Source organism: Aptenodytes forsteri, unplaced genomic scaffold, assembly GCF_000699145.1.
Source record: "Aptenodytes forsteri isolate BGI_AS27 unplaced genomic scaffold, ASM69914v1 Scaffold54, whole genome shotgun sequence".
NCBI classification, from domain to species: Eukaryota; Metazoa; Chordata; class Aves; order Sphenisciformes; family Spheniscidae; genus Aptenodytes; species Aptenodytes forsteri.
Window position 1 is genome coordinate 2,576,041 of NW_008796044.1, and position 24,963 is coordinate 2,601,003.

Consider the following 24,963-nt stretch of genomic DNA (forward strand, 5'->3'; position numbering starts at 1 on the left):
AAAGGAGGCTGAGGGGAGACCTCATCGCTCTCTACAACTACCTGAAAGGAGGTTGTAGCGAGGTGGGGGTCGGTCTCTTCTCCCAAGTAACAAGTGACAGGACAAGAGGAAATGGCCTCTTGGTGGACTTGGCAGTATTAGGTTAATGGTTGGACCCGATGATCTTAAAGGTCCTTTCCAACCTAAATGATTCTATCATTCAATGATTCTAAGATAAAAAGAGCATTATCTTTCCAGGAAGAAATTTCTAATTGCTTATTTACTGGGAACTTGCATCTTTACTGAAGCATGGTGATGTTGGACTAGATGACCACTGGTCTAATTAACTAGTACATTTCCCTGGGTTTGGTTATAAAACATAACATGATATAATATAACATACGTGACCAAAACGTCACTTTATAAGGAAAACTTCTACCTTATGAGTCTCTCTATGCTTGCATGATGGAAATTAAAATGTAAATTATGTGCAGAGAATGACAGAGATCGTTGAGAATCTCTCAGATTAATTCATGAGGTATCTGCTACTCTTCTGTTTTGCTGAAGAGATGCATGGTGAGGGAACCACCCCCTCTCACACTCCAAATGAAAGCTTGACACCACGTACCTTAAACACTGCGTCACAAATGTGCTTATCAAGAAACCTGCTACCAGGTGTAAAGACAATATTATACAGGTGATGAACCTGAATCTGCAGATACAGAAACAGCCAATGTCTCTAACATTTTTGGTCATGTCATCATATATATTACCAACGTATTTCTATATCATCAGTCATGAAAAGTGGTCATGACCCAAATATTCTATGCGTTTTTCAAATAAAATGAAAAAATGTGTTCCTCCCTCTACAGAGCATGCAATCTAAATTTCTATCACCATCATTAGAGATTTTTTTATGCCTTGATAGGTTATAAACTGTTACAGATTACTTTTAAGTTAGAAGTGCATTGGAGAAGTCTAATACATCTAGCTCCTTCTAAATTGCTCGTTGTCAGATACGATGGCTTTCCACTGTCTCCTCCCACACACTTTCCATCTCTCCTGAAAATTGCCTCATCTTTGAATCATTACCATTGTAATTACAACAAGAAAAATCAGTAGTAGAAGAAAAAAATCTTTGACACAAAAAGCATTATCATGGGACAAAAATATCCTGCTGTATCCAAAGATAACACAATGCTGCATTATTAATGTTTCTATCGATAATTGACTTCATGATAAGGTAAAAATCTAATTCTTTACACTTTATATGTGGTATTCCTTCCAGTCTACAATAAATATAAACATGTCTAAAAGCTGGAAAGGGCACAGTCATCCCAAAACACTCAAGGAAAAAAAATTTGTAGTAAACATTTTTTTAGTAAAAACAGAGGTGGAATACTGTCCATCTAGTGTTCAGCTGGGTGAGTCTTGGTGCTTCAAAGGGAGAGGATTTGAAGTATTTACCTACCGGGCGTAATATTTGCTCTTTGTTTGGATGTTTCAGAGTGGCTCAATATATACATTGACAACCCATTGTTCTGCAAATACAGAACACAGATTAGTCTCCTTGGGTGGAGAAATGATCAATTCTACTTCTAAGAGCGACATTAGATTCTTAAAGGGGATGACAGTACAAATCTTAATATAGGCCATTATAAAATAAGGTACTTAGAAAGAATGCTTCCTTTTAAGCTCATTTAAAATCAGACTGGAAGAGAGCTCATATAGTTCAATGATTTTCTAGTCAGCTTTCTGCCCCATGGCAGGATGAATTACCTCTTTGCTATTCCTGACAGATGTTTGTCTAAATTGTTAAAAGCTCCACTGATGAGGATTCCACAACTTCCTTAGACAATCTACTTCAGTTTTTCTTTTACTGGTACAAGGTATTTCCTAACACCTAACCCAAGTCTCCCATACTGTAACTTAAACATTTTATCTTAATCACCCTGGGCTCGGAGAGTCCTCTCTTTTTCCTGCGCATTTTTATGTATTGAAAATTTTACGTTATCTCCCACCACATAGGTGACAGGATCGTGCTGCTTTCAAATCTTTCTTCTTTATTCAAGGCCCTGAAAACATAGAAGATAAGGCATAGGGCTAATACAGATTTCCAAATCCATTATTTACCAAGGAACAGGTCCTACCATTTGACATTTTCAGTACAGAGGCCAAGGACCCAGTGGAGGAAGGGGAGTGGCAGATCCCCACCTCTGGGGTTAGATTCAGAAAAGCAGTACCTAAGCCAGGAAGCAGAGTCTGCAGAGATGCACACATCATCCCTGTTTGTGTTCTGCCTAGCAGGTAGATAGTTGGAGATAGCTGGAGGTTCAGCTTCTATGGCTGTCAAAGGGGGTACAGCTCGTTTGCATTGAAAATAAAAAAAAAAAAAGGAACAAAGAAGATAAGAATTGTCTTGATCATAATCTGCAGCAGAGTATCCGTTTTATCAAATAGCCTTTACTACAGTCTTTTGCCACTTTCTGCCTGAAAGCAGGATTGCTTAACCTACATCTAACATAGGACGCGAGCAGACAAGAGCAAGGCTTTGCGAATATGACAGGCTGCCACAAAGAAAACCTCATATATCGTCTTCTGGTGAGAGCTTACCTTGTAAGATACAATATGTTTGCAGGCTTTCAAATTTTACTCATAAATATTTAGGATTAAATCCTGGTTTCATTGGTCTCTCGGTGAGATTTTTTACCAATGACTTAATAATAGTCATATTTCATGCTGCAGGGATATGAATTACAGATAGAATTACGCTTTTAAAATTGTAGGTTTGACTGTTTCTTAAGTTCTCCATATATATCACACTGTCCTTAGCATACAATCCTGATAGTTTATATGAGAACACCATCCACTACAGTTTAAACCCAACAGTTTTAAACATCCAAATACTATTTTCAGTGAAAGTAACAGATCTGTTTTATAACAGCATGCTTTAACAACACTCACATGATTCAAGCAAAAGCCAAATCCTCCATCTTAAAATTCTGGCATGAAATTGCTTCAAGATTTAGCAACTGCTATATCTTAGTCTTTTGCTTTGTTATTAGTTTTCCAAGACTTTTTTCTTCATCTAGATTACCCACTATTATTTAGTTATAACTTCCTCCATAATTGCAATCAATGAATAGTAATCACTTAATAAACATATCCTGACAGGTCTATTTTTGCACTGGGAAAAGATTCATTTTCTTTATCATCAGTAAGCAATTTTTCTTCTCACCTGAAGTAGCAAAGTGAAATGTAGTGCCTGGTGTAGAGTTCTGCTCTGCTACGTACAGCACTTGAGCAAGACCAGACACCACCCCTTTCACTTTTATATTATTTGGATATAGATTTATCAAAATCTGTGTAACTCGGAATTTGCATTCACTGATTTTTATAAGTAATTCTATTGCTGCACATAGGTAAAAGCTGCTTTGCACAAACAGCTTGTTAACACTGAGCTAACAGTGGCATTCTGGGAGACTTTTCAGAGTGTTTTTCTTAAAATGCAGGTAATGCAGAGAGAAACTGCATTTTTGGTAATTTTTTTGAGCTTAGATACTCAACATCGAAATGCCAAAGAGTGTGCATTCTGTCAACTATCTATAAAGGCCTAATTTGATATTAAATGGAATAAAATAACCTGAATGAACTTGGATACCTGCAGGTTGCTATAACGATTTCTTTTCCACTGCCATGTGAATATAGCACATGAAACTGGTAAAGAAACACAGACAAAAGAAAATGTATTTTGGCTTGTGTATAGAAACCTGTTTTTTCTCCTCACAGATTAGATCAATTTGTTCTAAGGGGGCTTGGCCTAAGGTCACTGGAATCAAAGCAAGTTTTTCTACGGACTTCAAGAGATTTCAGACTAGGTGTAGCAATAAATGGAAATAAACTCTCCCACGAGATTCACATTTTTCTGCTTGAAGCCCATACGGAGAAATTCTCAAATGTCTTGTGAGGTAAGTCTGGACATTCATTGCTCCTGAAGACCTAATGTGGGTATTCAAAAATCCAAACTATGTACCGGGAAGGGACAGATTCAACCTCTGCTTATATACTATTTTACTCTGGTCTGGCCTGGCTTTGCCTTAGGACAAACAGACTGTGCAGTTTGCCAGGTACCTTCCAAACAGGACTAAAACAATGGCTTTGGATTAAAAAAATAAAATATTTTTTTAAAAAATTCAAAAATCAAGGTTTGAATACATCAAATTTACATTCCTGAATATTATCGTTTTAGGTGGACACTCCTCAGTGAGTAGTTCTGACATTAAATGGTCTGTCAACCTTTCAGTTGAAAGCTAAACCATAAAGGGAGTAGTCTAAATTAAAATGAGTTTCCGTAAAATTTAAGTACACTTTAGTTCTTCACACTCATGTTTAAAATATCTTGAGCAACTCATCCTTGTTCCAAAGTACCAATTCACTCTAAGGACAAATTTTCCAGTGATAACTTGTAGCATTTTTTGTACAAATACTGACAAAAATTGGTTTTACCACCCTTATCCTCCAAATTCTCTCTCTGTTTCAGCCCCATGTAACACGAACCAGTAGGATCAAGCTGAGCTGTCCCTCTGAACTGAATTCCATTTCTGGCATCATGCGTTGTGATTTTGTAAATGGCCTCACAATCAGACCTCACGATATGAGCATATGAAAATTCTTACTAATACAGGCCTGCCACAAGAATATATATCTGTCTACATGCAACAGGCAACTTATGACTGCATAAATTTAAATGTAATATAACTAGAAGGGCAAACTTAAATTTTTTGCCCCAGTCTCATTTTTGCCGCAGGCAGACTCACATTAAGTTTCAAGGAAATCTTTCTAATACATACCAAACAAAAAAAGCTTATGCATATTTTAATCACTTCAGCAGTATCACCCTTTCCCTGAAAAGAAGAATTTATTATATACCTCAGTAATAGGGAAAATATTTCTTTCACAGCTCTGAAAATTAGACTAAAAACTCACTTCAGAGTTCACTAGTTCAGCTTGTAACTTTCAGAATTCTTTTAAGATCTCAGTACAAGGCATCTTTTTGTGTGCACAGTAATGAAGACTTTAAGTACACTAGTTACCTCTAAACACAGGCATATTACTAAAAGATTATAAAGCAAAACAAATTTTGCGCAAAGCAGCAACTTTTAAAATAAGCAATTATTACACAATTTAATGCAAAAAAAAATATACTAGGCATTTTGTAAAGGCCTGGGAAGTACTTATGAAAACAAAATGCCTGGATTAATCTAGCAGAGATATGTTGATATGATGGAAGTCAGAAAGCAATTGTGAAAAAACACTCTGCATCTATGCTGGTGACAAAGTGTTCAGTCATAAAAGCTTTGATTTAAATCATATTAGCATAGTGTGGGGGAAGCATGCAGCACCACAACATCAAAGGATATGCCCCAAAAATATGTTGGGTTTTTGGTTTTTTCCTCTAATAATAGTATACTTTCAGTTTCCAACTCGTGTGTATCGGAAATGGTTTGTATATCCAGGGAGAAATCAGAGGGGAATGAAAAAGAAAAACAGCTTGAGGGATGCAAGAATCTCACCATACTTTTAAGTAAAGAAATGACAATTCACTTGTAATAGGACTGTCCCATTAGGGTCCCTGATTGCCATGAAAATCTCAATTGACCTACTCCTTTTCTTTGTTAAATTTACCACTTTAAGATCATTAAACCAATATGACCTTGGATTTGGACTCACTAGGTTTCTTTTAAGGTATGTTTAAGGTTCTTTAGAGGACCTCACAGTCCACCAAAAATTCTCTGGAGAAAAATACACTCGCCTGAGTCTCACATTGCCTCAGCAGTTGGATACTCTTATTCCAGATAATTTTGCTCAGACTTCTCAGAAGAGATGTGATCACTCAGAATTTCCCATTTTTGGTTACAGCATAGGTAAAATAACAATTTTTTCCTTTGTTTTCAGTAACTTTACAAAATAATCCAAATATACTACCTGACTGCTTGTAGAGACAAAATAAAGAACTTCATTTAGGAACAATTAATTCCCCTCCAGAATAAATTTTCAAGCACGGTAATTGAGAGGGTAGAACAACATTGCTCTGTGTAAGTATAACCTTTTTGAACTTCCCAGGCTGACACATCACAGCTGAGATGCAATCGTGTTAGTCACGGCACTCTGCGTGATGCCAATGCTGTACTGAGCAGCACGCTATTAGGAAAGGGTACAGCAGCATGCTGCACTACCGACAGGGCCCTCCCATGCTGGGATTGCCTATATGCAAACACCATGCCCACTGTCACAGCACAGCACAGGAGAATGCTAGGGAGCTATTTCTGTAACGCCAGGAACACTTATCCCTCCGCAACTTGACCCCTGCTCTGTGCGGTGATGGTGCTGATGTGTTTCAGATGTGATGTAGAATAGCAGGAGGGCACTGATGCATCAGACCAGGAAATTAAAAAAGATGCCATTCACACAAAGGAATGTTTAGTTAAGTTTGAAAATCTTGGCTCAGATGATACCGTGATGGACCATTTGTTACATCTTTACTTACTAATGTTCATTTGCTGTGGAATTTGTTGGTTTTTTTTTTTTCCTCTACAAATCAGTTTGTTAGTGATTTTAAATGATTCCAAGAGCTCATCTGCATTTCACCCAACACATTTTGAGTCAGACATAATATTTGAAAGCACTAGGGTCCTTAAAGGAACAGCCTATTACAATACACAACAATAACTATGTTTCTACGATTTATGAAAAGAAAGCAATATGTGCCTGTTTCGGTGCCTGTCGTTTGCCTACCAATGGTGCAGTGCTCCCCATTCCAGCCCTCTCTGCATTCACATTTCCCATCTTTACAAGTTCCGTGCTCCGTGCAACGGGGATGACACACACGCTGGTCACACGCCACTCCTGTCCACCCTTCTTCACAGCGACATGCTCCGCCAATGCACACCCCGTGAGTGCCACAGTCTACAGAGCACACTTCTAGGAGAAGAAAAGAATACAGATTATAGCTAGCTTATGTCAGTGGCAATGGGGCAGAAGCAGCAACCTCGCCATGAAGGGAAAAGTGAGTAGAACAGGTATGCTTTTGCTGAAAACTGTATGCTGTCAAAAGCTGGCCTGTTCACACTCAGATCAAAACCAGCATTTAACTTTTGCTTAAAAACAAACTAAATTACATTAAAAAGTCGTTTAAAAAAAATCTGCTAACGTATGCCGGACAAACTGCTGTGGAGCTGCGTTCTCTATTCAGATACACACAAGCTTCAGAGGTGGCCTGTCAGCAGCGCAGAAGGGGAGCACGTAGCTCTGTTTTACTCAAACCTGGACCTCTGGTGATTTTGATACAGACATTGATTTGCTAAGAATGAGACTGAAACTCATCTAAAACTCATTCAGCAGAGAATGGTGACAATTCAGGGTCACTTAGACTCTAGGAGTGATGGGTAAAAGACACTTTCAAGGGAGACCTTTTGGAATCCTATTCTGACCTAACACGTTTGGTTATCTGGTGTCTTAGTCCGAAAATTCTTCTACTGCTCTCTGCCAGCTGAAGTTGTAGGAAAGCAAACAGAGGGGTCTTTTGCCTCATGCATCATCAAAGAAATTGACAGTGAAACTCTCATTCACGAATTTTTCTGGCTGCTGATGTGTGAAGCGGAAAAAACACATCTTGATACTCATTTCACTGGTGGGGTATTCTAAGTCATTAATCTCAAGAAATAACTGAATATGTCTGAAAACTGGGAATACTATTCTGAGAGACTTGCTTATGGCCTACAGCTGTCTTAAGGTTCAACTTACAACATATATGCAAAATTCCCAGTATTTTTTCCCCACAAATAGAACATTCGCTGTCTTGTCAAAACTGTTTTTTTCTCTTTAGCTCCTTGTGTTAGAATAATCAAGTTTTACAACTGTAGCTTTGGAGAGGATGAAATTTTTTAGCCTACACTTTTGCGCCTGCTTTTTAGTGTTCTTGCTCTAAAACTATTTTTTTAAATATTCCATGTATGACTGAAAAGGGAAAAATACCCTTTATTTGAAAAGAGATTTTTCTCTTTGAGTAGCATTTCGATACGCAGTAAGGCAAACCCCAAAAACATACTTAATTGTAGTGTTTTCCATTCCCCAAATTCCATAAGCATATTTATAAATTATGGAAGTTTTCATTTATAGTTGGGAAACAGATGTGAAGCACTTAAGTAACTTTTTCAGTCCAAACGAGGGTCAGGTATTAGAATGAAATACAAACTCCTAACCTGCATCCCCCTCGCCCCCCAGCTGACAGCCCCAAATTAAGAATGTCACAAAAAATAGTATCTAAGATAGATACACGTTTCTTCCCAACATAGCTAAACGGGACCAAACGTGTTCCAAAGACAATTTTCTAAATTATTTGCATTTCAAACTTGCCATAGATATTAACATTTTAACAAAATAAGAACATCATTGCAAAATCAGGAAAAAATCTTTTTCTTACCAACGGAGCAGTCAGGACCCATCCAGTTGGGATCACAGCTACAGAGACCTGTGTCAGACAGGTAGGTACCGTGCCCACTACACTGGTCTGGACACTGGGCTCTGGGAAGCTCACAATTTATTCCACCCCAACCTGGGCTGCAGAGACATTCTCCATTCACACAGACCCCGTGGTTGGAGCACGTCGGATCTAAGCAATCAACTGCAGAAGAAAACAAAAACAACGTAGAGAAAGGTCAGTTCACAGAATAGGATCTTTGGAAAACATGTAGATGCGTGCTCTGAAAAGTTTGTATCACTGTGATAAATAAAGCAAATTGATGTAGTTCTTCAAGTCATATTAACACCTGGTCTGAGAATGGGAAAGTGCGATGTAATTTGTGTTTTACATTAGCTCCAAATAAAACAGGGTGTGACTGAACAATGAAAGCTTACTGCAGGAACGCTGTAGTGAAGAAGCACGAAGACTTAAAAATAACACTTAAATATATATACTAAGAGTTCCGCACATAAGTCTTCACCTGGGGACATTTCTTCTGAAATACATTGAAGTTCCAATGAATCATGTACTGTATTTAAACAACAAAATAAAAAAATAACTGAATAAATTGCACTTTTTAAAGGATATTTTTCTTTGGAGTATATTCATCAATACCGCTATTATTACTATAGAAATGCTAGAGCATTGTGAGACTAACATTATGATATCCACTTTAAGTACCTAGAAGTCAAAATATCAGTGGCTTTCAGCTTCATTTAGACTCCTAAATTATTCAGGCACTTCTGAATATTTGATTCGTGGTCTATTAGTAGCTGAGCTGTGAAATCGAGAGTCCTAGTTACTTCAACCCATATTCTAACCAGCAGATAATTCCTCTTAAAGAAATAAAGAAAAACAGATATAGATATGGATTTCATCTTTTCTCAATCCAGAAATAACAGAATAAGAAAGTGAAAATAGTTATGATGGAAAATCATCCAATGAAATTTCAGTTGCTATTTCAATCCTGATAAATAAAGGAATGTTATGAGCTGTCTTTCAAATAAACTCTATCAGTAACATTATGGTTTTCCAAATTTTTATCTTATATCATGAATTTGTAGAAGTATACTATGCTCTATCACAAATACCAACATAGAGGCTTTACCAACTGCCTTTTGCTGTGGAATTGAGGGCCAAGGTCAAATTCATGTCCTAAATAAAATGAATTCATCTCATGACTGGTATATATTAGCTCACAACAGCAGGACCAAGAATGATTGGCATTCTCTCTTGCAGCTCCAGGAAGATCTGAGTTTATAATGAAAGTGATTTATCTCATCTTTTCCAAATTGATCCTTCTAAATTAAGGCAGAGACATTTTCACTCTACCTTATGTGAACAATGCTTGATCTTTCAAATCTCAACTTTTCTATAAACATAAAGTCTTGTCAAATTATTTTATGTAGTTGCAGAACATTTAAAGTAAGTATATAGATTAGATACGACACATAGGATTGAGGCAGGCACATTTAGAGATGCAATAACATGAGTTATCATAATAGTTTTTATTTTAATTCAGATTACAGTAGCACGGGAATAAATTACTATAAGATTTCTTATAAGATTTTCATTTTAATGACGACACTGGCTATAGTTTTTTTCTTTTTTAGATTTAATGCTTAGTTAATTGGACATGAAAATATTATAATGCAATTTCGTATTTATAGGTAAACCAAGATTGTTTTGTGGTTCAGCTCAGATAAGATTTGATAAATTCAGAATTTGTTTTAAAATTATCCAGAATGCTCGATTAGAAACTGTCCAAAGTTTAGAATATGTCTTTCATACCATTTCTGTTGAACCCAATAGACACAGAGCTGTGATAAAACAATCTGATTGAATAAAGAAATTAAGAACACAAAGATTTAATGGTCAATTTACTTTTAGGATGAAGGTTACATTTTTCCCCTAAATTTAGTCTATTCTATTTTTTTTTTTTAGATGATGATATTTTAATGGAAAATTTAAAAGGGTAATTTGTGTATAACACTGCATGTGGCAGGACAGCTAACTTTAGGAGATATTGATGAGTCCTAATGGACTCTCCATGTCAGAAATGCATCATCTTCCTTCTCAAATGAAAGTACTAATGAAAGCAATGTGGAGTATATGAAAACCACACACCACCTTCTGCTACATAAATTGTCTTTCCTCTATCCTGAATTACAGTATTCATGCAGCTGAGACACATTTCCACAGAATAAGCTTATCAATACCCCTAAGCCTCCAATCTCCCTTGTTGTATGGAATAACACGCTAACCGCCTTTGTTCTGGACAATTATACTTCATAGCTGTTTTGTTCTATCATATGGGTAAGTAATAGCTTTCAAAGTTTAAATTGAAGGGATTTTTTGCTTTGAACTCAAATCTTGTTCTATTTTAATACGTGATTTTAGAGTTATCATCTTGGGCCAGATCCTCAGCTGCTAAAATTAGCATAACATGATTACCTGCAGTAGAACTACACTGACTTATGCTGCAAAGGTTCTGGCCCCGAGTCTTTAGAAGGGTTTACAATGGTATTTAATAAGGATTTATAAATGGAGGTTCTTTGGTGTTTAAACAAAGGAGAACGCGCCTTAGCATGTAAGTACGTTAGACTTAGAACTCATAGCCCCTTGGCAGCTCGGATCATTAGAGCTCATTTAGTATTGGGCCCTCTGTAGATTTGACAAAAAGGTACTGAAAACAATTTATATCCCGAAGGACAAAAAAGGAGGTCAAGGAGTTTTCTCAACAATATGTACCATGAAACCCCCAAAGAGCCATGAATTAGACTTACAAAGTTAAATGTCATTGAAAAATGACTCGACTGTGAAACTGACAAGAAACCCACCCCTAACTTAACCCAGCCGGGCAATTTCACTTGTCTCCCCCTAAGCCAGATTGAACGAAACCTGACAAATATGCCACTTCATCTTGTGTGCAAATTTGTTAATAGAACAACAGTGTTTATGCTGCAAAAACTGTGCATCACAAATATTGATTTTGGTGCCACTTTCATTTCACGTAAATTGTTTGAACAATATGACCATGATGAAAATCAGAAATAAAAAGCTAACGGGAAGAAAAAAATGCTGACCCACTTGTTCTAATTCAATATCCTAGTTGGAAAATGGCGAATGAATCAACCTTCGCCATTCCTTTTGGAAGCTTAAATCAATAGAGGAAATTTCATATATTATATATAAATACAGATATATTTATTTATATCGTTCTACCATTAGAATGGTAGAATTTAAAGTTTTTGCATGAATTAGAATAAGATCAGATGATTACCTGCAACTGGAGAGACACCACTTCATATTATACCCTTTTTCCTGTAGCTCTTGAATTAATGTGAGAAATATGTACAGAAGAAATGGAATTTTAGAATAGAAACATGATGGTTGTTTTTTATTTATTTGTAAATTAATTTATTGACTTATTTATGTATGTAAAAGGCTATTTTAACCTTTCTTGTCATGTTATTGGCCCCTTCCAAGTCTGCAGTCAATACCCCCTGCCTTTGTAATCCATTTATCTTTTTAAGAAAAAACTTATCCTTTCAAGCACACTGTTGATTAAATAATGTATGTCCTTTCACCTCACATAGTAATTCACCTCCCAAAAAACTTTGTTGACTGACAATGTTTTGTAGCGTTTCCAACTTTGAATGGTGTTAACAACACCTTTTCAAGAAGATATGCACTAGCCTGTTCTATAAACTTCTCTGGAGTTGGTGATGTGTTTGTTTCACCCATTTCAAACATTCACCTTAGGATAAGCTGAATTAAGCACTACGAGAGCCTATTTCTCTTATAGGAGTTATAGGGGATTCAAGATGCCTATCTCAGATATACCACAGCCATTCAGACAACTGAAAGTGGAGAGAGAATTCCATGTAAGTAGCTGGAAATTACAATCAAGATGAGGGAGGAACTGCTTACAAGGTAAAATTTACAGAATCAAATGAAAGAAAGATAATTTTAGGCCATCCACCATAGTCTCTCTAATAATACGAGCATTTATGTGACAACGCAAAACATGATGAAATTTATATAACTTAATTAGACTAAGGAAACAATTGCAGTTAGTACCGGAAAGAGAGCTTCCGCATTCCCGGGGAATAGACTGGATGTTGTAGAGCATGCTAAAGACAGTCTTTTCCTTTTTTTATTTCAATGAGAATGCTAGCTATAGCAAGGCATTTCAGAGAATTTTTGAGTATTTCCTATAATCACACACACAGGGTGAACTGAGAACCATCAATTCTAGCAGACAAAAAGGACGTTACAGAATTTTCTGGATATAGCTGAAAACGTAACCCATTAAAAACAATGGAAAAACTCTACTGACTTCAACTGAGGTCTGGATTAGAGCTTGTGAAGCTTTTCTGGAAGGAGATGACAGGAATGAACTGAACAAACAGTTTCAGTGTTGCCAGTCCCCCTCGTGAGGATCCTTGCTTTTTTTTGCTTTTAGCAAAATAAGTTCACTCAGACTAATGCAAGTTCACGTCCTAAAGGCAACGACTGCAGTCCACGCCCCAAGAATAAAGCCCTTAGTGGTTCAGGTCCCTGCAGTTCTCTTCCCTTTGTTTTCTGATAGGAGAAACAGCTGTTTACTATTGGGTACGATAAAAATCGATACACGTGGTGGACAGCTCTGCATCCCACTCAGAATAGTCCATAGAGACTCTTTAGTCCTAGTCATAAAACCATGCAGCTCCAGTCCTAGCACTTTAGTCCTCAAACTGCTCTTCCTTTTGGAGGATTAATAAGCTCTGGAATGTCATCATAAAGTAGCTTGAACTATTACTGCTCTGAGGATGTGCTGAACTGTCTATTTAGCAATTGTCTGGGGAGTTAAATTCGCTTTTAAAACCATACTATAATGTATTTTAAGAAGAAAAGCAGTCCAATTTATGTTGTGCTTTCTGACAGAAAACACTGTGAATAAAACCAATATCGAGCTTAATCTATGACCACATTTTGCATGGGTTATTTTGTTAAATTTGCTCATTCTACGTACACAAGGAATTGGACACTTTCAACTTGAAGAGCTTTTCTGCATTTAAAGGACAGTTATCATTTGTGTGTGCCATCTACCTTTCTTTAATCCCATATGATTACAGCTAACAGGGGTAATTTGCCCTACGTGAAGTCTGTAAGTAACACGGATACCTAAGTCTTTCAAATTTGTTTCATCAACTTCTGTCTTAATAGTGACTGATATGTTTGCTTTGTGTGGAGCTGCAGCTATACAATTTTGTCTACCGCTGCTCCTTTTTCCTCTGTGTTTCACATCTAAATTGTTCAATAAATATAATCCATAAGAAAAGATTTATCTTCACTCTTCAACAAAGGAATTATTCGGGTTTACTTGCGGGAGACATTCTTAATACTGCAAAACAATGCATACAGAAGGCCAGAAGTTTTGTCTGAACTTTGATAGATCAGTAAAATTGTGATGGACTACATTTTTCACCCGTCTCTTACAATAACCTGCTACAGTAGTTTTACATTTAAATTTTTATTCTGTTCTTTCCTTTTTTTCTACCCATTAAATAACTCCAAACCCCAGAAAACAAACTGACAACATAGAAAGAAAATGTCCTACCTTCTTCACAGTTTTCTCCTTTATAGCCAACAGAACAGACACAGTTCCCTTCGATGCAGGAACCATGACCTCCACATGAGGGATCAATACACTGGCTGATGGGTACATCACATTCTGGACCTTTCCAGCCACTGTAGCATAAGCAGGTGCCTTTAGAGTATTGACCATTGCCACTGCACAGAACCGGGCAGGCAGCTGGAAAATTGAACCAAAGAAAAACAGCATACAGGGTCATACATGTATTCATGTAAAAGTGCACCAAAAATCCACTACCAAATACTTATAGATATATTCAAATATGTTAATTTAGTGGGGAAAACATCTAAGATAATTCGTAGTAGTTCAGTTCTTCATTTCCCAAAGAAATCATCTGATTACTACTTAATAAAGCACACGTGTTGGGCATTCTGAGAATACAACTGCTATTCTTTATAGACTATTGATGATGTTTGGGATAACTAATGAGGTAATGTGAACAGATTTGAGTCTGAAATTACTCGGCTTTGTTCCACTAGGTAACATCCAATTTTCACAGATAGCAGAACACAAAACATTCAGTCCCCAGAACATTTTATTATATAGCATCTTTCTTCTTCCATAGCACTTTTACAATGTAATGTCCCAAAAACTTTTTAGACCCTTTGTCTTGTTTTTTTCAGTGTAAGAATCTTGAACACAGGAATAACACAACATCTACAACAAATGCACCTTGCCACCAACATCCCTTCTGAACCTTGTTTTCCCAAACCTCAGAGTGACTGCTTTTACCCTGTGTTTATTGGCAAGAAAACACCATCAACCCTTATCCCTCCCTCTTGTATTATTAAGGGGGTAAGACACATTCTGAGCAAATATTCATTTATGCAAATGAAGTGAAGCCTATGAATAATAAAGGTAGTCAGTAGGTCTTGGATGCCAGGAATCAGATGTTGTCCATATGCAGAGCAATGGAAAGAAACAAGTGGTTTATTAAAAGCCAGTTGCACATAAATGTTACTCTAAGGCATATTCACACTCCTATATGCCCACGTCTCCCATGTGCACATGGCAGTCTGCGAACTTGCACGCCTGCCAAAGACTGAATGTGTGGTCACTAGCCAGAGAAATGGAAAAAATAACAGAGGAATAACAGAAAATGGGAGTAATGAAGTGAATCTTTGAGAAAAGGTACGCTTTTGTGCTCTTCTCTGATGCAGTTTGATAAAGACAGAAAAGTATTTCCTTGTCTTTTCACCCTTCAAAGTAATTAGAAACTTACAGCTAGTTTTACAGTGCCAAAAAAAAATACTCACAAGCTACTATTAATCATTAAAAGGTCCTAATGTCTTCCTGCTTCTATTATCCCTTTAACCTGAATGATCAAGAAGAACCCAAGTAATTGATTTCCTACAAAGAAATGTGTAATTGTCCAGTTACACAACTTCTCCACTGTTCAGTCCTGTAACCCTTATTAATCTTAGCTGTCCCATTGATCTGCTGCAACAACACATTTCAGGATAGATTTTTTTCAAGAATTTTCTTATTTGAAGTGGGAAAAAACTGATCAGAAAAAAATATATTCAGATTTGTAACCTGAGATGTTAGCTAAAATTTAGACTGCTGAGAATTATTTCAATTAAAACTACAGGTTGATGGGCCACGTCACATGTATAATCTTTTTAGCCTATTTTTTCTGCAGCAGAATAATAACAATATCTGTATGCTGAAGTTTGGGGGTTTTTTTGCTGCCCCTTCTCTGTCTTCGGGCCATATTGTCCATCCTTTGGTAGCAACAGGACTTAATTTTACTTCATTCCTGGTGTTCTCTCTTAATATGAGTCTTGTTCAATCTTTTTGTTCCTCACTCCAAAAATGAATACAAATCTGAATAAAATATAATTTCCAGCAGCAACTTTCTGATTTCAGATGTGACATACGTTCATAAGTGCTTTACTGAGTTTAGTGAAAAAGTTTATGCTAAAGTTCTACCGGTTTTGCTTTTTGCAGCTGGTTGCAGAATTAAGTTTACTGAACCAGCTGGATTGAATTACAATACAGACAAATATCCATTATGTCCATATTGCACTCTGGGACAGCCTGTTTTACATCTTTTTGCACGTCATCATGAAACACCCTTCCATGATATACAACACGCTGAACTAGTAGCAACTTGAATGCCATATGACTAATTATTCCTTCTGTCTGCGTGCACTACATCATGGAGTCTATCTCACTTCCTCAGCATGCACTGCTTTGCACTGCCTAGATATGCTAACTACTGGCACTGCAAGTCATATAGGTGAGCCATAAAGAAAGGGATCAAACTAGGACCACTTCCACTCTTCACGTATGAAGACCTAGGGACACAAACAATTCCTTTGTCCATAACTCTCCATTTCACTGCAATTAAGTGTCTTGTTTGGGCTCACATTGATACATTTTCTGAAATCACTGTAAGCAAGGTAATCACTTCAGTCCTGCTCTCTTTACTTGCCATGGTGCAGAGGATCTGGAGGTGAGTGATCAGAAGGCAGCTTGTCCTGAAGACCTGGAGTAATCATGAGTGGCAAGTTTCTTGGTGCCACCTTCCACACCCTGACACATTGTAAAGATACTGTCCCTTTATCTGGGCCTCATCTTAACACAAAAATCTCTCTCTCTAGAACAAGGCACCTCTCAGCTCCTGTACGTGGTGGTTAAGCTTGCAGTCCCTTTGTTCAAGTCCACCACAGAAGGAAGTGATATTGTTGGATGCAAATTCTCTACATGCTCCCGAGCCATTGCAGACACTCAGTGTTGTCATTAATGGCTGCTCAACACGGATTCTCCAACTGCACTGGGACACGCCAGCATATGGCTTGCTTTTGCCCATCAACCTCCTCATTATGCTGTGATAAAGCTGCATAGAAAGAAAAGGTCCCAGGAAAGCTAAATGAATCAGTAGGCAGTAGAGAGTTTCTTCAGACAAACCACATTTGTTCAAGTAGTTATAAAGACAAAAAGTTAGAGCTGACTTACAAGCTGGATACAAGTGAGGAATAGCTTTTTTTGTTTTGTTGTTTTACAGGTCAACATGGCACTCAACACCTGAAAGGACCTCTGTTCTGCAAACCTCTCCTCTGGAGTCAAAACTCAAATAAAGGCAATAACTCTATTTGAACAGCACAGCCCCCTGCAAGAGGGACTGAGCTGAAATAAATCCATTATTAAAATTAATAAAAAAAACAAAAACCAAAAACCAACAAGCAACTTAGCTGTGACCACTCTAGACCTAGCTAGATAATACTGTGCCAGCCACCTGCTGTAAGATTGCTTCTCTCCTCGCCTTGCCCCTAAGTCTCATTAAGCAATGGGCAATTGTGGTCCAGCTAAAAGAGATGTATATCTGCTATTTGAAACATGTCTATGGGAAGGCCATTCTTAGCTTCCACTTTTGATCTGAATTTGCAGGGTTCAACTTCTGGAAGACAAGAGACTGGCACAGCAGAAGAAAGATTACTAGATGGTGCTGGGTCTTGGGCTAAAGAGCTCCCTCAGCAGTTTTTTAGTGTTCCCTTACTCTGCTATGGTGCTTCAGGAATTTAAGTTAAGCTCAAAGCCATGTCACAGCTTTTCATTCCTCTCTTCATGCTTCTACCAGGTCAGAGGTCTTGCTATGGTTCATAAATCTATTCAGTCCTTGTGAAGCTTGTATATAAGTTGAACAGTAATCTGCCTTTGGTGGTCTGCCACTGCAGTACACATTGCCGAGATGTTACTGACACCAGAACCGACTTTGGACAAATGAGAGAATCTGTCATTTAACCTTAGGGATGAAATGAATACAGTTAAGATTAAGACATTTGCAACCTAAAGCCACAAAGTTTAATCTACAACCCTCTGCTGGGGTTATTCTACAAACTATGTAACAGGAATATCACTTTAAGAATAAGAAAATGACAGAGGTTCTTGGTCAGATTTTGGCATTTCCAAGACTGCCATGTCACTAAGATTGCAGGAGAAACACGTAAGCAAGAATGCAAGCAAGCGTAGGTTATAAGAAGCTGGCTTGTCACTGCTGTAATAAATAGCTGCTCTTTAATGTTTCTGCTATGGGTTTATAGTCTGTCCTAAGTGAGGAATAAAGAGAGAATCAAGCTGCTCTTCCACAGAAAACAGAAGCAGGCAGTCTAAAAAGAGGTCTGCTATGCTTATTTGCTAGACCATGTTGCTGCAGGGCAAGACCCACAGTCCACTCTAATTTTACAACCAGGTGACTTCAATTAATTTGCAAACACCTCAAGAGTCTTCTGGAGTTCTTGTTAGCTAGGACTGCTTATTTTCCCGATGTGAAGTGGATGGCCCCTATTCCAGAACAGAATTGACTGTTCAAAGTCTGTTGAAGGGGGGTGAAGGAAGGCTGGTTTATGTAATGGAACGATCAAGTTCCACCTCATTTCTGTGGACAGATAGGTTGCATAAAGACAACCATGTATCACACACCAGCACTGTCAAAAAGTGGATAGAGGTCTTCAGAAGTAATGTCAAAACTCAAGTAAGTTAAGCACAAAGGTATATCTCCTGAGTGAAGTTTGAATAAGCACAATAGGTATTAACCCTAAATGTGGTTTTGGTGATGTGATTCTGCCCTTTACCTGTATTTGAACAAAACCAGACTAAGTTCTTAACATGGGTCTCAGCTGATCAAAGGATACTACAGACCTTTAAGTCCTGTAGGCTGCACACGTTTAAGAGCATGAATTGAGCAGGAAAGACCAGCCAAACATCCATCTAAAAGTTCTCTCTCTCTCTAAAGGTTATCTTTGGATAGGTATTTTGGAGTAATGTTAATATTCCCTGATGCATGAGGAAAGGTGATTTGATAACAACCTGTTACGCATGGACTAGGAGGGGATATGGTAAGGGATAATGCCCAAATGGTCTGGCATCAAAAGCCACCATTTTCCCAGTGACACTTAACACACAGGTATCCCAGCTGCAGTCTGTGCACACACTCCTTTCACCCACCCTTATGGTATTCACACGTACATACTCACCAAAGGTGTTCTTCTAGAGCATGGCAAGAAACCAGTAAAGGATATCTGTGGAGTCAAACTCTTGGAGGCTGTTGCAGAACTCGGTTTAGTAACACAGCTGCTTGGTTGAGAGGCCTTTCCCTGCTACTTGAAGTTCCAAACAGGATTTGAAGGCAGAGTTCTGGCTTGGTTCCTCTTGCTGTAGAGCAAACATTACCCTGGTGCAGAAAGAGTCCTGTACCACTAGGATCTAGGCTGTCAGTTCTCTACTGCAGACTTTTTTCAGTTCCTCCTCATAAAATAGACAAATTGGTATACTTCTCTTGAAAGTTATTTGAGTTTCTGGGCACAGAAATATGCAGACTTGAAAGGTTTTTGAACTTGCATCTGCAATGCTTCCCTGTCCTGGAGCAGGTCACAAGCAATGCCCTTATATTGCTCTTAGTTTGCAAGCAGCTCAGTTTTACATCCAAATGTAAATTTTCAAATGGGGCATAAGAAGGTTAGCTTCCTTTGTGCCATCTACAGGCTTATTCAGAGCCCAGACAAGCTGTCAGGAGTCACCCCATATCAAGTCAAAGTTTTTCAACATATGTACCACAGAATTTTGTGGTGAGATGCTCATGGCAGGTTGGTGAGGGGTGTCACTGGTCTGGATGGAGAAAACGGCATCAAGCCTGTTGGGGTAGTGTTTGAGTAAGGACCAGAATGGTGGTATCCATAATGCTTATAAGCCCTAATGTTGCATGTAAACCAGATTCTTCTTACCACGAGTTGGTGTGCATAAGAGATGAGCTTGACTGCCCATTCACGATGTAAGCAGTAAGGAAAACTAGGACTGAGTCTTGAAGTCCAAGTTTAAGGCTGCACTAACAGAGCACTTAGACACCATCTAAAGTGCCCTTACATCCTAAGTACTGCTAACTGTTCCATCAACCAATTTTAACAAGATTATCTGAAAAGTTAAAACTCATGGAAGAACATTCCCTGTTTGAACACATAATTAGACAAATTCATGGAATGAAAATTTACAAAGGCCACTATACACAAAGAGACATCATCTACTGTAGGAAGTCCTAACACAAGTTATCTCTAGAACCAAAAGAATTTACTGGAGAAGCATCAAAGGCAGGTACAATTTTTACTCTTCCTCAACTATCTGCTGTATGGCACCATCAGAGCTGAAATCCTGGGTAAAATGGAATTTTGGTCTGAGCCATCACAGCTTTACTTCCGTAATATAACCTCTATACAAACGCACACATTCAGAATAAAACATTCTGAAGAGACACTATTTATACTCCTGTGTAAGATATGTTCAGCCCTTGTTGAACTGTACAGAACTTTGTCAGACCTAAGAGAAATAAAGATTGTTTTTATCTGTAGATGTTCCTGTTTAGGAGGAGGAAGTGAGTTTCAGTCCTGAAGCTTTTGCTAAAGAGCACAGGTTAAAAGAAATGTGCCTGACAGCATACGCACTGACAAAACTGCATAAGGATCACCTGTTCTGTACATGTGGTCACATACTTGTACGTCTAATTGGTCTGCTGTAACTAGTATGATCCAACAGTGGAGGATATGCATTAATATTAGCATGTATAGCACTTGTTGAGGTTTACACAAAGTTCACTTGGGGTCAGACAAAAACTTGGTTCTACTTCCAAACACATGGACACATTTTGGGTCTTCTCATCAAGAAGAATTTCCAAATTTTTTGAGTCTGGTTTTGCCCAAACAATTCTTCCCTATACTCATTAGGGCAAGTCAGCCCAGTGTCCCTAAGCTTGGGGGAAGTCGTTATCATGAAACAGAGTAAATGTTTTTCAAGTCTTTAATACCACCATATTAACATTCTATAGTTGTGTCTCAAAAATCATCTGAACCTACGGATTGGGCAGTTTTGATATGCTCTTTGGACAGAGTTGCACAAATTCCTAGTTATATAAAAAAATGAAACACACACTAGCATAACAGAAATCAAGTTGTTCTTTGTTTCACCGCCCACCGGGAATTGTATTGAAGACAGATGTAGGTCAAACTTCTTACCAAGGCACCTTACCAGTGAATCTTTTGGGTGCAGTTCCTCTACGGGATAATTAATTCAGACTCTGTAATAGCTCACACTTGGACTTCCTTTTAGCAGAGATTAAGCTGCTACTGCTGAGAGATTATGCATGATTTTGCCACTATATAAAGAAGATGGATTACTGTTTATGACAGTCTAATCTGAAACCAATAATGCATTCCAAACTGTAGTAGAAATACAGGAAAGATCCAAAACCAATGTCACCTACAACCGCTTGGTTCCAAATACCTAAAAAATATGAATAGGCTCACACTGTACTGATGTTTTTCTCTTTTTGGTCTTTATCTTGGTGACGCATACGTAGCATTTTGTCTACAAATGCTAATTTCTCTTCAATGGACAAAACAGATTAAGGTGTAAGCAGGTGAAGCATTTTACTGATGCTAGAGCTGAATCCTACTGCAATTGTATAACCAAAGCCCTGAATAATTTTAGATTCACTCCAAAAGCTACAACCAAGTTCTTGTCTACAGTCAACCTCCTAAAGTAAAGTTATACCTACTTAGATATAAACAATCTTAATTTCTAAATGGCTTAAAATCCACAAAACCACTAAACCCAAAGGAATTGCAAACATCTGCATTGTAGAAAATCAGCCCAGTTATTTAAGAAGTTAATTTCTGACAACCTGATTCAAAATGTTGGCTCTAGACTTTACATTATTATTATTTTAAACAAGACAGTACTGAAACATTACAAATTATCAAATCCCTTGTTACACCAAGTGTTTGCCCATATTTCTAAAAATTAGGAAACATTAAATATATGAGTATTCTTATTTGTAGTTTAAAAATACAATTGTTTTGTTTGACAACACTTTCCTTCACATTTTATGTTTAAACCTATTTTAATCAGTTGGGTGGACATTTCATTACTTGTCTGCATGCCTATTAGTTTTAACTGGAGTTCATTTATGGATATGAAAATCTGAAATAACTTCTAAGACCACTCCATGGTTTACGCTGTTTCACTTTTACTAGTTTATGCTATTTTTATGGTACTCTCCTGGTAAGAAGCTGCCCCACCCCTAGCAAACTTAGCCAAGAAAATCATTCTGGAATGGGAGACTGAATGAATCCAGGCCCATTTGCTCTCATCTGTTCTTTATGCCTCAAAAACATGATATTTGCTTGGTCAGAAAGAATGGTATTTGACTAGACTGCCTGCGCTTCAGAGATCACTAACTTCCGTCAGGCTGAAATGTTCTTAAGAACAGTGACAATTAGGAAGATCTAGAACATCTTTTAGGTTGCTCTAAGACCTTGTGCTCTTCGAAGCAGAAGTCATCTTGTAGAAATTCACCCAGAAGCAGAAGAATGAACAACTATGAATAACTGTTACTGACATTATATGCTTTATTAGTTCCTTCAGGAAACTGTTTACTTTGACTACAGAACACACAAATAATTTAAATGATTTAACAGTAGTATTACTCTATGCTTGCAGGCATCAGGTCAGTATTAAGAAGAAATACACAGCCCTTCATAATAGTCGTGCTCTGCAATCCTTACGTCAGTTGCCCAAACCTGAGCCTTACCAAGCTCCCTCGTCTAGCTCTGTCAAACTGCACATTCGTAAGCAAGAAAGAGATTCACAGAAGAATTTCCAGAAGGACAAAAAACCCATCAGGTGTGTCAAATCTCTGACATTCAGAAACCATTTGGGGAAAGCAGCACACGCTGACTTAAGCACTAAAGTATGGATGCTTTAATTAATCCGGGGTGAATTTAATTGCTTTAGTTAAGTGGAAATCGGGTTTAAAATGATGCAGAGCATGCTGGGGTGTGTTAAAAACATGACATATGAGTTGGATGAATCGATAAATTAAAAGCACACAGATGTTTTAATTAAACCCAGGAAAGTTAACAAAGATCACTAGAGACTTTTAAGCCTATGATTAATTCAATTCATTTAAAATACCTGTAGAGATATGGGGATGCCTCCATTTTGGGAGTTATAGAAGTTCTCAATCGATAAGTACTTAAGCTGTTCTACAAAAAAAAGGCAGGATTTTTATAGAAGTGACTGAACAGCATTAATTGCACAATGAATATTTACATTCTTCTGAACACTCAGCAAACTTTTGCTTTGGCCAACATTTATCAAAAAAGTCATAGTTTTTCTCATTGCCTTCAGTGTGACATTATCTGTCAAAAAGACAACGCTTGCTGTTCCCTCCTCTACCATTCTAAAAAGTAGCTATTTCCATTAGATAACTGCTTTGCTTACAACTATTACAAAAAATCTGTGTAAGAAATATGAATATGTCTTCCCACACTATCTAGCAGCAATTTCCAGAACCACAGCAAATTTTTAAAATTATCTTTTTGAGGTTGGTCACTTGGTACAAGAAAATTATGCTTCATGAATAGACCCTTATAATATTTTTAATAACAAAAACAATGCAGTCTGTAAGAATAGGGAAAATAAAAATTAAGCACGTCAGATACATTGGAACTAATTTAGTGGTGGATTGAAAGGGCTGAAGCCCCATTACTGTTAACATGAAGATGAGCTTAGACAATCTAGCTAGCCATCAACAAAGATCTAAGTCTTAGTTCTCTGAAGGTATTGGAGTCCTGAGGGGAGACAGAAAAAAGCCGCTGTACTGTCTCACTGGAAAAGCCACAGCTGAACATAAAAAAGATTTTCAATGGTATAAAACAAACTACAAATTGGAGACAGAGAGAAAAGAAGACATTTGAGTTCAGCTAGACACTTGAAAAATGAGCTAGCTGTGCCAAGGTTCAAATGTCATGAGGACTTTCTCTTGTCAGTATATTCTGGATTCAACACTTTGTCAGCCTGTTTGCTCCCCCTCCACTATTGCAGAAGCTCTGCAACTCTCCCTACCTGTATTAAAGGAAAGAGCGTAGTTCTCCATGCAGTACACTAAGATGATTGGCAAAATGGTAGGTTGATTTGCAGCCAATCCAGTCAGGGTCTACATCATTAAAAGAGCAGCATAGTTCAATTTATTTTTCATAAGCATCAATGCATTCAAGGAAATGGAAGTTACCCTGCGCTGGTTCTGGTTTACCACAGGAGAATCTGACTCATCAGTTTGCTATATATTTTGTGTCTTTGAAAATAAAGGCAAAAAAAAAAGAGTGAAGAATTCTTTCCAACTCTCTGCATGATACATGGGATGGGAGGAAAATGCAGATGGTGGATACAAATGTCCTGAAAACATTGCCTTACAATCTAAAACTCTTTTTCTGTGGGAACTAGTAACACAGAATCAGAGCTGTGAAATTCCTGCGTTAGATATAAGCAGTGAAGTTCATACAACTACAAGAACATGCAGAGAAATAAATTTTACTTTCTACCAACAGATGGAAATAAACAGATGTTGAAATCAACTCCTGTCATAGACAAGCATGTAGATCTTCATTTGTATGTCTTGATGACTTCATCACTAGAAAAACTGAGGAGGAAGGGAAAACTAAACTATTTCAGAGGTTTCAGGAGCTATCTCAATGGAAAGATCCAGTGAGGAATCAAAGAGATGATGCTTCAAGCTCACAAAAAGCAGCAGTAAGGACAAACACCAAATACCAGAATTATCCTTCCAAATATATGTGTTGTGTGATTCACAACAGAGAAGCACTAACAGCATGAAGTCGTTTATGCATCTAGAAAAAGAAATGAAAAAGTGAAACATTTCTTCAAATATTTTTTTCTTTCAAATATTCACCATTCCCAGTGAATGATGTAAAAACTATTACTTCTCTGGTAACAGTTCATCTCTGGCTAAATAGCAGTGCAGTAGATGTAG

At 37.6% G+C, this 24,963-nt stretch overlaps 1 protein-coding gene across 3 annotated transcripts in view; it reads right to left on the reverse strand.

The window, feature by feature from the left end:
- The window catches only part of TENM2 (teneurin transmembrane protein 2), a 600,599-nt gene that overhangs the window by 81,588 nt on the left and 494,048 nt on the right, over positions 1-24,963 (reverse strand). For 2 of the 3 annotated variants that reach the window (XM_009285708.1, XM_009285709.2), the window contains 3 exons: positions 14,106-14,300; positions 8,462-8,662; positions 6,748-6,960 (listed from right to left, as the gene is read on the reverse strand). In XM_009285708.1, coding sequence (XP_009283983.1) covers positions 6,748-6,960; positions 8,462-8,662; positions 14,106-14,300 — 609 coding nt within the window. Of the gene's footprint in view, positions 1-6,673; positions 6,961-8,461; positions 8,663-14,105; positions 14,301-24,963 lie in introns of those variants that run through there. The other variant, XM_009285710.1, reaches the window with a different exon arrangement.